Source organism: Manis pentadactyla, chromosome 7 (genome assembly GCF_030020395.1).
Source record: "Manis pentadactyla isolate mManPen7 chromosome 7, mManPen7.hap1, whole genome shotgun sequence".
In the NCBI taxonomy this organism is placed as follows: Eukaryota; Metazoa; Chordata; class Mammalia; order Pholidota; family Manidae; genus Manis; species Manis pentadactyla.
The window spans coordinates 70,831,999-70,845,502 of NC_080025.1; the positions used below are offsets into that span (position 1 = coordinate 70,831,999).

Sequence of the window (13,504 nt, forward strand, 5' to 3'; positions counted from 1 at the left end):
TTAACTACATTATTTTTAAATGCCATTATCTTAAACATAAACAACTTTTAAAAAGCAGTTTATCCATATGCATTTTATCAAAAATCCCTAAATCAAAGAACTGTAACCCTTTTAGGCACGCGGAATAAAAGATGCTACAGAAATCATCTTTGAGATGTCAAAAGACGAAAGAAAAGATTTCTACAGGACTATAGCATGGGGTCTGAACCGGCCTTTGTTTGCAGTTTATAGAAGAGTGCTTCGCATGTATGATGACAGAAACCATGTGGGAAAGTATGAAAACTTGTAATGCTGCATGTTTTCATGTAATTAGGGGAAATATTTAAGGAATTATCATTTTTTAAAATAGTTTTTGATCAAAGACTTAATTGGAGACAACTATTACTGTTAATATTTTTTTCTCCAGGTCCATGTTGTGAGTATGGTGAAATCTCATTATAAGACCTCCATTAGAAATTAGAATCTAAGTCACCTTTTATAGGTTAGATTTAAGATCTGGCTATCTTTACACATCAAAGTCTGCTTTGTAGTAAAGTAACATAAAAAGTATGATAGTGGTTAAAGATTTAGGAAGTATGGAAAGAACACTATCGATTCATTGGTAACATTTTTCTTATTCATTTTTATAGTATAGCATTTCCTAGGCTATTTTTTTTTAATCCAGAATAGAAAATAACTGAATTTCTGGATACAGTGCATGGATTTCTGTTACAAGTAGCATTTATAGGAAGGTATATTGTCAGTGCAATGATTATGCAATGTTATAATGTATAAATATAAAAATATTTTTTTATTTCTCTTTTGGAATATTAGGTGGTGGTAGTATGGTTTACTAGATACTGCTTTTAAAAAGAACATTGCCTTGGCTGTATTGAGTACTTGCCCACTAGAAAAAAGAGCCTTTATACTGGAATAAGAGTATCTCAGATGTCCATGCATGAGTAGAATGGAGAAAGTTTTAAATTTTCAGTGCATTGTCAGAATTTACCATAGATTTTCTTTTTAGTTCTGGTTTATAATACCATCCATATGTCTTCCAGAATAGCTATGATACTTACAGTACTTGAACCTAACTTTAAAAGAAAGGAAGAGTTAGGCAGCATAGGAGCAAATATGTTTTAAATGTTGGATTTTCCTAAAGAAAATTGTACAATGCTCACTTTTATTAAAGCTAAAAATACTTTTTTAAGAAAATAAATAGCATTAATTTTAATTGTATTAATCTACTTTGAAATTGGTTACATTAAAAATACCACTATGTAAGTGACTTCACTTTTGGCTCCCTAAGGGACAATTTGATTTTTATTAAGATTTTTAGCATTCTTTGTTTTAATTGGTCTTTTAAAATTTCTTTAAATTTCTAGATATACACCAGAAGAAATTGAAAAGCTCAAGGAGTAAGTTAACATTTTTTTTCCATTAATTCTGATAATTGGGTTTTAATTTTTTTTAATGTCTTGTGTTTTTAAAAGTTTTACTTTGAAAACATTAAGAGATCTTTGGTAGGCTGTTATGATTTAATCCTGCTGTTAGCGATGATTAACCATAAAAAGAACTTACCAGATCCATACCTGTACAGAGTAGCCATGCCCATAAATTTAGGCTCCTGTTGTCAGTTATCAAATGAAATGCATCCTTAGACCACTAATAGGGGTTACAGAAGAGGTCAGGATAGCCATTCTTGGTGACCTGAAGACCACATTTGGGGGACTTAAATGCCAGGATCAAAACCAGGGTTGTGCTGTATGGATTAGTTTAGAATGATGACTTGGCAAATGTTTGGTTTCACTTAATGTCTAGGCTGACTCAGCCTTACAGAGGATATTTCACGGGAAACATAATTTTGCATCACTGAGTTCGGGCCATAATGTATGGGTTAATGGATTATATGGATCATGTAAAAAATCGAAGGTTGATCCTGTTCAAAGGACTTGTGAAACTTTTTCAAATATCTAAGAACTTGTTAAGAGTACTCAAAAGGGAAAAATCTGGGGATTGCCTGGGAGATTATGTCAATAACCTGAGGGGAAATTTGGTCTTTTTTCAACACATATCCAAGTTACTTATTTCTTCTCTGACCCAGGAAAAAGGCAATTGCTGCCTGTTTTTTTTTCACCCACAGACAACTGTGGACCCCAAAAAAAGGCCACACTTTCAAACTTTGGCTCTCAAAGTATTGCTGCTCACAACTTCCAAACCAGTCAAATGGGAAGAAGAAGAATGAAGAATAAATGATGAAATTAAAAGGGAGAAAACAGTTGAACCAAATGCTGATTGGCAGACTCTTGTTTTAGGCTCCGGATAAAGCATGGCAATGACTGGGCAACAATAGGGGCGGCGCTAGGAAGAAGTGCATCTTCCGTCAAAGATCGGTGCCGACTGATGAAGGATACTTGCAACACAGGTACTGTGCATGCTACTGCTGGTGTTTTTTTTGTCACCATTTGAGCTTCCTGCCCCTTCAGACATTGCTTTCTCTTCTGTTCTGGAAAGAAATTTGTCCTTTACTTTGGTTCAGATTTTATTTTCTAGTCTTCCTTTTTCTTCAAGCGTTAATGGACCCATCTAATTCTTTATTTTTGTGCTTCTGTGTAAGGTGACACTGTCCACAGGGACACAACATCTCAGTTTAAAATGTTTTAGGTCTAGCATGTTTGCATTTTGTAGCAATTCAAAACTGCTCCAGTTGAGAAAGTGTTTTTAAGGCATATATACAGGAAATAACTTTAATTTAAACCTATGTAACTGTTAAGCTTATGTAAATAACAGCTTATCAGCTCATGTTTATAAAAAACTTCAGTTCCAGGCAGGTCCCAACCTAAGAAGAAGCTGTATTCCAAAGGTTTGTGCATATTTTGCTTATTTCAAACTTGAAGGATATTTTTTCCATAGGAAAAACTTGTGAATGGTGTTTCAGTCCCCAGGGCAGACCACAAATGCCTGTTTAACTCTTAATGTACAGAGATGTACTGATGATACTGTTAAACCTCACCTTTGTGACCAATAACAGTAAGGCTTTGCCTCTAATTCTCACTTACCTTTTTGAGCTTCAGTTCCTCTAAAATGAAGATGTTAGAATTGGTGAATTCAGTTCCCTTTTAGCCCTAATGTTCTCTGAAGGGTCCACAATGTATGCTTAGTCTTTTAATAACAAAAATAGCTTTCGAGTAATTGCTTGAGCTTCTAGAGAGTATACTTGCTGTCCTCACCCCCTACCCTGCTAAGGTGGAATCAGAAATGTTTCCTGTTTAACCACTCAGCCAGCACTATAACCTGTAAGGCACTGAGAACATAAATTCCACCAACTCTATCATTCTGTGGTAAATGATAGCTTAATGAATAAAACAAGGATGGAGCTTTAGATTGAGGATGGGACCCCAGAGGTTCATGTGAGACACTGTGAGTACAGAACCCCTTTTGTTTGTTAGCTTAATTTAGAAAAACTGCCATTCCCTGATTGCCAGCCTGAGAAATTGATTTGCCTTCTTCCTTTCCCACTGACTTCTTGTCTCTGATCGGGAGTTACCTCTTCTGTACCACCCCATGAGACAGTACAATCTGAGTTTTCCTTCCTTTCTTACCATGCTAAAATTGGAGAGCAGGACTTTGTCTCAGATCCATGATACACAGAACTATGCCTAGAATATAATAGGTATTCAATAAATACTTGTTGAGTAAATCCCTGAAGCAAGGATATATAGCCTTTTTGAAATTTTCTAGACATGTTACTACTAGTGACAAAGTGGAACAAATAGAGATAAAAGTTCTCTTTTCTCTCTGTTTTTCTGCTCAAGCTCCTTAAGAAAAGACCAAGAGGAACAGTTGATGTTATTAGTGGGTTTATGGGTTCAGGAAAACCTGAAATAAAAATATTCATGAATAGCAGTCTCATACTTACATTTAATCACAGTAGCTTAGAGTTGGGATAGTAAGGAAAGTAGATTGTATAATCCTAGTTTTTGTTTTACTAAAATGGGTGGGAGGCCATAGGTGTTACTCCCCTTGTCCTTCATTCCTGTAAGTAATAGTCTATTGAACTTACTCCACTTGTGCAGAGCCGGGTATCTTAGGTGAGACTAAGAAAAAAGTGAGTTTCTGTATCTGTCAAGCCATCGAGGAAACTCTTCACACTTAGGACCTAGTGTAACTTGACAATACATAATTCCTTCTCTTGTTGTGGGTGGTTTTTCTTCCCTTAAAGTGTCAATCTGTTAGGATTCTGTTTTTTCTTTTGTACTAAGAACCTTACTGGGCTGGTAAAATGCAACTGTCTTAGTAGGTGTGTGCAGTTTCCCACCTGAGGATTGTTTGGAAGTACTTTTATTTGAGAGTTTCCCATCAGTCCTTGGAAATACAGGGTTGAATTTCTTTCTTTCAGGGAAGTGGACAGAAGAAGAAGAAAAGAGACTTGCAGAGGTGGTTCATGAATTGACAAGCACTGAGCCAGGTGACATAGTCACACAGGGTGTATCTTGGGCAGCTGTGGCAGAACGAGTGGGTACCCGCTCAGAAAAGCAGTGTCGTTCTAAATGGCTCAACTACCTGAACTGGAAACAGAGTGGAGGTACTGAGTGGACCAAGGAAGATGAAATTAACCTCATCCTTAGGTTTGTGTCATAAATTATTTAATGAAAAAAGTTGCTTAAAGGCTATGGGTATCTTAATGGACTTTCCTTTTTTGGTTTCCATAGATACCTAATGTTTGAAAACTATCCTTTCCGTAGATCATATTTAAGATACTAAATATTTCATATTGAGCTCTTTCTATTTGTTTTGTGTTTGTTCCTTTTTAGTGGATTTAGTGCTCGTGTAAAGCACCAGATTGAAGTCGTGGAGACTGAAGTCCTCTGTATGTCCACAGAACAGGTACGGCACATGCAGTGGCAGTGCAGCTCTCCACTGTCCCACGCATGTGCCTCACTGCAGTAGCCTAGGGGCACTACATTGCAGGTCAGAGGGCTGTTCAGTCTCCATGCCCTTCAATCTTCAATTACTGTAATAACATTACTGAGAAGGGGCCCAGACTAGTTACCCACAAACTGGGCCTAATCAGATACTTCCATTTCATACATATCCATAAATAGATTAAGATACTAATTCCACACTTATTTTTTAAATTAGTTGATGTAACTGTTAAGACTTATTCAAATGGGCAAAAATACCAGCGAGAAAATGTTTGAGACACTAAGGTAATAGGAGCTGTCTTTGTGGCTACTTCCTACTGAAAATCAAAATCATCATGACGTTAAAGCCAGAAAACAAATAGGCCCTTAAAATCCCAAATTTAGTTGTGTTACTGTTTTGTTTGATATTTTGGTTGCTGCTGTATTATTTTTGTCTTTTTTATCATTTTTGTTTTGGGTTTTGTTTTTAATACACTTTTTTTCAACTAGTCTTTAGAAATAACTCATTTCTAAACATTTTTGTCTTACAAATGGTAAAGCTCAGATCCTAAAAATGAATGACTATAACACAATATAAAACAGTACAGAACACTGTATAGCTAAACTTGTTCTTAACCTGTTCTAACCTTTAGCTACTCCCTTTCTTTCACAGTGCTTCATCTGCTTCTGACCATTTCTGATTCTGACCATTGGTTATACCATTAACCAAAGGCTGTTGCTGGTGATATTTCATAGCTCTTAGTTCTGGAAGCAGGTCTGCATTCCCGGGATCCTTTTCCATGCACCCTACCAGTAGCATCTCAGTGACATAACTGCCATTCCCTTTATTGCTGGTGCCATCACTTGTAGTCGGAGGAGGGTTCTTAAAGGAAAATAATATCTAACAGGTTTATTTTGTAATCTGTAGAATAGCAGAACTTGATGTAGCTGATGAAAATGACATAAACTGGGATCTGTTGGCAGAGGGATGGAGCAGTGTCCGTTCACCACAATGGCTTCGAAGTAAATGGTGGACCATCAAAAGGCAAATTGCAAACCATAAGGATGTTTCGTTTCCTGGTAATGTATTATTTGCTTAAGTCCTTCCCTTGTCTTAACCATATACTCCTCAAGAGTTAGAGGTTAGAAGTTATTGGCCTCCGCTGAAGGGATATGACCCATAGATTTGCACTTAAACCTCCACTTATTTCTTTGAGTAGATATCTTTGTTTTCCTTGAAGAGTTGATGTGATTTCTAATTCTGAAAGTACCTAAAGATGAAAATATATACATTCTTGTTCTCACACAAACTATGAAGAAATAAATTTTACACATATACTTTCATTGTGTTAAACATACTTTGAAAACTTCAGATCAACTTCTATGAGTTGACTCATTTCAGGTATCTTAACTGGATTTGTTATTTAGAGAAAATCTGTGGTTCTTATTTTGTAATACCAAGGCTCTATATATTTCCAATTTTATTTGTATGTAAATCTAAAGATCTTATTTGCTCAAAAAGTGAGGCATAGTATACTTGTCACTTGATTGCCTGCTTTGCACTCAGGCACTAATCAAATTTATTCCTCTTAGTATAGAGCTCCAACTTCCATTTTCCCAAAGGAAAATTAAATGCTGATGAACTTGGCTTAAGGAGTAGGACTTTTTAAAAATTAAATACCCAATTATAAGTTTATAAATCTATGTTAAAATGAGAAGAGTGAATACTAATGTAACATGAACCCAGCCAGATGGTGGCGTCACCTGAGAGCACTGATAGGACGTAATGTGGTTTATCATGAGTAGGAGAACAGGGCAAGTCGAGTCAGCTTTACTGTTCTAGAACTCAAGGTGGTTCCATATTACTTTTGGAAAAGATCAGCTGCTACTCTGGATTACACTGACAAGCAACTGATTATTCTCTTGCAATGGCAGAAACAGTCAAGTGCCCTTGAGTCCTTGGGGGGAAAAGTACACCATTTAAAAATGAAAATAAGCTCTTCAACATTATCAATATTATTCCTAAATAATAATAATGTTATCAAGAAGCCCTAGGTCATAGAAATGTCTTAATTTCATGTTGTGGCTATTTTTTTAATGTACCTTAGATTGCAAGAACATTGTTAGGAATTTTAACTGTTGTGATGGATAGCATTTCTAAAATTTTCCAGACAGGTTATAGTTTTAAATATTTTTATTGTTAATTTGGTTAAGATCTCACATTGAGTATGCAGTTATTTATTCCAAATACTTTCCCTCCTTACCCCCCACCTCCCTTACTGCTTAGATGGTGGTCTGTCGGAGAATCAATGTTCTTTTTGTCTACCCATCTCCCTTCAGTCTTAATAAAAGGTCTTAAACAGTTACATGAGAATCAAAAAAACAACCCAGCGTTTTTGGAGAATAAATCAGCATCTGGAGTTCCAAACAGTACCAATTCCAGCATACAGCATGTTCAGATCCGAGTCGCTCACTTGGAAGACAATACACCCATCTCTCCAAGCCCAATGACAGCATTGCAGATTCCAGTCCAGATCACCCATGTCGGTAAGTCTCTGAACGTCAGGACTCCTTGCAATTTGACCTAGATGATTTGGTCAACTGCTCTGACAAACTTACAGTATTCTAGAATATTGATAGAAATTTACCCACATTGACAAATTAAGATCTAAAGGCATTTTATGTTTATTAGCTCAATTAATATTTGCAGAGGATGGATATGGGGACAAGAAGGTCTGATGACCAACTGCCCAGTCGGTTTAAACCATTTTAAATCATTTTACTTTCTAGATGCTCCAAAGAATGAGTAATAGAAAATTATCTAAAATACAGTCAATTGAGCAAGGAAATAGAATTCATAAGGTGACGCATCCATCATCCATCATTTGTAGTATTTCACCAGAAGACAAATTGAGAATGAATTGGAGGTGGTACGTAGAAAAGGGTTTTGGTGAGGTAGAAGATTTTCTTCAGGGACTGCAGAGCCAGTTTCCTATGGGAACTGTTTTGTTTACCCCTCTTTTTTCCTTTGCCTCTGACATTTTTTTGTGCTCAGTGAGATAATAACACAGCAATTGTTAAAGGGAGGGGAAATTTATGTCCTAAGATCTAAGCCAAGTTGGTCTTTCTACCTTTCTTTATATTATAGAGTGACAGAAAGGGATGAAAATAAAATTCTCAGAATATTATTATTATTCATTTTTTATCTCACCTTTTTTCCTATGTTCTGTTTGCCTATGGAAAGGTCATTGCCAGGAGTAAAGCAGTCACTGCATGTCATTGTCAACCAGGAGATTATTGGCATTTTGAGTAGGACAGTTCTTTGTTGGTAGGACTGTCTTGTACATTGCAGGATGTTCAGTGTCCCCAACCTTGACAACAAAATGCCAGTAGTGCTTTCAATCATTATGATAAAAAGAAATACCCTACAGATTTTCAAATGTACCCTCTGATCCCATTTGAGAATCACCAGGCACCCTATTGGTGTTAATTAGCAGTGTATATCTAAGTACACAATGACTGTCGAAACTATCAAAACTACCTTAGAGATACTTAAACTAATCATGCCTGTTTCATTCTTAAAGTGCTCATTTCAGTTTGGTTATTTGCTTTAGTTTTCTACCATTATGATAAAGGATGAGGAATTTCTTATCTTTGGCCCTGCTTGCTTTGTTTTAGTCTTGAGAATTGCAAAGCAATTGAAATCACTAACCCACCATAAATATGAGAGCTACTATTACAAATTGATTGTGCATGGGGTATGTTAAAATTTTTCTTTGACTGTTGGATTAATGATACTTGAAAAAAATAGCAAACATTTTATAAATGGACTTTTAATATTCATAGCATAGGTTTTTTAAACTATTTAGAATAATTTACAGCATCTCACTCTTGGAATTCAGACTAAACTCTCAATGATGGTTTCTGCCTTTAAGTTAGTGATTAGGGATCAGCAAACTTTAGGTCCAGAATAGTAAATGTGAATATGTTAGGTTTTGGAGGCCACATAGGTCTCTGTGGAATTTTGTTTGGTTTCTAAACAATCCTTTAAAAAAAATAAAAACCATTTTGGTCTTGAACCACATTTGTCCCCAGCCATAGCTTGCTTACCTTGATTTAGATTTGTCTGAAATCACTTCACATTATTCTAGGTATAATCTTAAGAATCCTTTATCACAGAGAAATATGAATGAAGTGTGTTTCTTTTGGTAAACATGTCACATGGCTTTCCAACTGAGAAGCGTTATAAACTAACAATAAACACTAAATACTGAAAGTCAATTCCAATTTGTTTTTCACATGGATTTACCCATATGTGCAACTAAAAGCACCAAGAGAGATCATATTTTTTTCTAGTTAGTCTTAGTTCTTTATAAACTTGAGCAGTGACAGTTCAAGTCTGAACCTCAGTTGACACATCTATAGATTATGCTATCTCATGTATAAGAATGTGATATTATAAAGAGTGGGTTAGGGTTATAATGTCACATCTATGATGGTACTGTTCAGTCTCCTAAACATGGTCTTCTGAATTAATACTGTGTTATACTTCATGTTTTTGATCCTCACAATTATATGAGGTAGGCAGGACAGATAGTCTCTGAACATTAGTTCGGGTTAAAGTGAAATAATTTGACCAGGTTCACACTGTTAGGAAATGATGTTGCCAGAAGTAAAGCCTAGTAGTATTTTGGGACTACTATTCCAGGTATCTATCTGTGTTGCTTACCAGAATGTCCAGGAAAATTTTTTAATTTCCTATCTCTTTTTGCAGCATAGGAAAAGGAGACATACACTAATTTCTCTTCCTTCCTAACATTGGAAATATTTTGTGATCTATACTAGGGCTTAGCAAATATTGTCTCTGTCACAGATACTCAACTCTGCCCTTGTAGTAACAGCAGAGCTATGTTCCTATACTTCATAAAACTGGTAGTCAGTTGGGTTTGGCTGTGGGCCATAGTTGGCTAAGCCCTGATCTGTGTGCCATCCCAGATAAATCCATTAGATTTCTTGTCTCTCATATGAAATTTAAATGACTTAAGGTCTCCAGACAAATAACCCAATATGAGATTGCCATCATAATAACTGAGTACACTAGGGAAATTTAAATTGACAAATTTTTTTACTTAGTATTGTCCTTCTTACAACAGCTTCAACAGACTCCCCTGCTGCTACGGTTGACCCGGAAACAATAACACTAAACAGTGGAACACTACAGACGTTTGAGATTCTTCCAGTGAGTAATACTTCACAAAGTAGATGTTGGCCGTGTTTATGCACATCAGTTTTAGAAATGTTATCATACAAGTAAATGAGCTGTAAAAGTTAACATGACTGGCACTAACTGCAACTATGTCCATGATTTTGAGGCTAGATGGTTGGAAGATGACATAAATCATACTTTCAGTTTTATAATTAATCTTTTTCTTCATATGTATATAAACCGGTAGTATGCTCTTTTTATATATGAAAAGGGCAGTGTTAATGAGTAGGGTGCACGCTTTGGATTTGTATTGAGTTATAAAAAACGTAACCAAAAAGTTCACACTGATTGAGAAAAAGGTTGTGGAATGAATTGTTCAATAATATTGATTGTATAAACACTGCACTAACCCTTGGGGAGGCTATTTAAAAGTCCCAATCCTCAATGGTGTTAGCTACCTTAGAAAAGAATCATGCAGTCCCTGAAAAAGTTAAATATTTTGTTACTGTATGACCTACCAAAACTAACCCCAGGCAAACCTAAGAGAAATCAAAACCTGTCCACAGTGTAAACTTGTATGTGAACGTCCACATTCATAATAAATGGAAACAAGCCAAATTTGTCCATCCACTGATAAACGGGTAAGTAAAATGTGCTATAGCCATACAATGATCCAGCAGTAAAAAGGAGTGAAGTACTGATACTGCTACAACAGGATGAACCTTGAAAGATGCTGAGTAAAGGAACTAGACATAAAGTGCCATGTAGTATTTTGTGACTCCCATTTATATAAACTGTCCAAGGTAGGCAAACATAGAAAACATGAAGTACATTCATAGCTGTGTATTCTGAGAGGTTCTGGGGAGAAATGGGGCGTGATTGGAATGGGGTTTCTGTTGGAGGGTGATGGAAATTTTTCTTCACAAGTCCCAGTTCTTGCCCTGCCTTCTAAAATAAGTCAACCCAGAATTAGCTCATTTCTTGGGAGAGAAGATAGAGATTTTATTTGAATTATTTATGTGCTGGGAAGAACATAAGGGTATGAATGCAAGAATTTATTATAATCCCTCTCCACAGCCAGATCTCACAGTGATGGACAACATAGCAAAAGGTTCTTTTGGAAGAACTTTGGAACCTTTACTAGCAGCTTACTTAACCTAAGCCTGTTTCCTGGTCTAGTGGTCTCCAAAATAGAGGTGTTTAAGGAAACTGTTTTTCACAGGTGGAAAACAGAACCTTTTTTCCCCCAGCCTCTTCCCTCGCTGTGGCCAAATTAACAATATATGCACATATATTTGGGATATGTGTTCAGGTTTTTACTTTTGAGGTCACAAATTATTTAGAGACTTCTGTCCTAATTTATTAATAAGGGTAAATAAAAAAGGATAATAGTGCCTGAACTTCAAAAAATTATGAACATTAATGTATTTAAATATTTACTAAGTACATGTATACAACATATATGTACATATGAAGTATTTACTGCCACTGCCTGACCATATGTGATTAATAAGTACAACCTTTAGGAAACAGCTTCACTTTTTTTTTTCTTTTTTTTCTTGGTATCATTAATCTACAATTACATGAAGAACACTATGTCTACCAGGCTCCCCCCTTCACCAAGTCCCCCCCACAAACCATACTACAGTCACCGTCCATCAGCGCAGCAAGATGACGCAGAATCACCACTTGTCTTCTCTGTGTTGCACAGTCCTCCCCGGGCACCCACACACACACTATACATGCTAATTGTAATGCGCCCTTTCTTTTTCTCCACCCTTATCCCTCCCTTCCCACCCATCCTCCCCAGTCCCTTTCCCTTTGGTAACTGTTAGTCCATTCTTGGGTTCTGTGATTCTCCTGCTGTTTTGTTCCTTCAGTTTTTGTTTGTTCTTATACTCCACATATGAGTGAAATCATTTGGTATTTGTCTTTCTCCTCCTGGCTTATTTCACTGAGCATAATACCCTCTAGCTCCATCCATGTTGTTGCAAATGGTAGGATCTGTTTTCTTCTTATGGCTGAATAATATTCCATTGTGTATATGTACCATATCTTCTTTATCCATTCATCTACTGATGGACACTTAGGTTGCTTCCATTTCTTGGCTATTGTAAATAGTGCTACGGTAAACATAGGGGTGCATCTGTCTTTTTCAAACTGGGCTGCTGCATTCTTAGGGTAAATTCCTAGAAGTGGAATTCCTGGGTCAAATGGTATTTCTATTTTGAGCTCTTTGAGGAACCTCCATATTGCTTTCCACAGTGGTTGAATTACAATCAGCTTCACTTTTAGAGAGGGAGGAAAGAAATTGAGTGCCCACTGTGTCAGTCTTTACAACCCTTCCCATGAGAGAGGTAGTTAGTATCCCCATTTAACAATAAGGAAACATAGATTCAGTGAGTCAGTACCCAGGAGCACTGTTGTAGCTGAAGTACATTAAGACCACATCAGACTAAAGAACAGGCCGTGTGACTTCAACCTCCAGCTCTTCTATAAGTACAAATAATTTTTTCCTTTAGGGTGTTAGGATAACAAAGTCAATTATTTAGAAGCTTATGGCTATTAAAAGTATATTGGTGAATAGTTATACTTTCTTTAAAAAACCACATAAGATAAATGTATTTTCTTTTTCCCAGAACATTGTACTTCTGTATTTTTGCTCTTGATATAAAAAATTATTTTAAATTATACTATGAAAAAGTCAGTTTAAGTAAGTAAACACTGCTGTAGTACCTTTTCAAAAATGTGAGGTTTTTGTGTTATTTTTTTAACTGGGAGAATGCCAGTTTGTGTGTGCCACAGGGAAGAGTAAAGGGGAAGACTGGGTGTACCTGGTTACTGCACTGGGGGCAGTGACTTAGGCGTCCATGTCTTGGTGCCTAAAATAAAGAGCTGAGACCAGACCACGGTAGTGGAGGATAGAGAGCAGGATAGAGGCCTTGTCTCTCTTATTAAACCCGAGGTGGAATAATACCTTAGTCAAGAATGTTATACCCTTCATTTTAGTACTTGTTCACACCTTCACAATTGATAAGGAAATTTGTGCTAATAAATTATAAAGTCCCCTGTTTGGGATGTAAAGCTAGACTTAATGAGTACTAGTGAGTGTACTTAGTAGTCTGTTGTACCTGTGTTGATCTTATTTTTCTTTTTCCTTTAGTCTTTCCATTTACAACCCACTGGCACGCCAGGCACCTACCTACTTCAGACAAGCTCAAGCCAAGGCCTTCCCCTAACTCTGACTGCTAGTCCCACAGTAACCCTGACAGCTGCTGCTCCTGCTTCTCCTGAACAGATCATTGTTCATGCTTTATCTGTATGTTACCTTACTTGATTTTTCCAGTTTTTGTAGAGAAGATTGGCTAACCATTAAGTGTCAGAGATGACAGGATGTCTTCTAGTTTTTACTGAT

At 36.4% G+C, this 13,504-nt stretch overlaps 1 protein-coding gene across 2 annotated transcripts in view; it reads left to right on the forward strand.

Annotated features, from left to right (window-relative positions):
• DMTF1 (cyclin D binding myb like transcription factor 1) overlaps positions 1–13,504 on the forward strand; it is a 44,363-nt gene that overhangs the window by 27,792 nt on the left and 3,067 nt on the right. For both annotated transcript variants that reach the window (XM_036911850.2, XM_036911851.2), the window contains exons 8-15: positions 116–273; positions 1,365–1,397; positions 2,295–2,404; positions 4,379–4,607; positions 5,812–5,963; positions 7,224–7,430; positions 10,037–10,122; positions 13,253–13,408. In XM_036911850.2, coding sequence (XP_036767745.1) covers positions 116–273; positions 1,365–1,397; positions 2,295–2,404; positions 4,379–4,607; positions 5,812–5,963; positions 7,224–7,430; positions 10,037–10,122; positions 13,253–13,408 — 1,131 coding nt within the window. The remainder of the gene's footprint in view (positions 1–115; positions 274–1,364; positions 1,398–2,294; positions 2,405–4,378; positions 4,608–5,811; positions 5,964–7,223; positions 7,431–10,036; positions 10,123–13,252; positions 13,409–13,504) is intronic.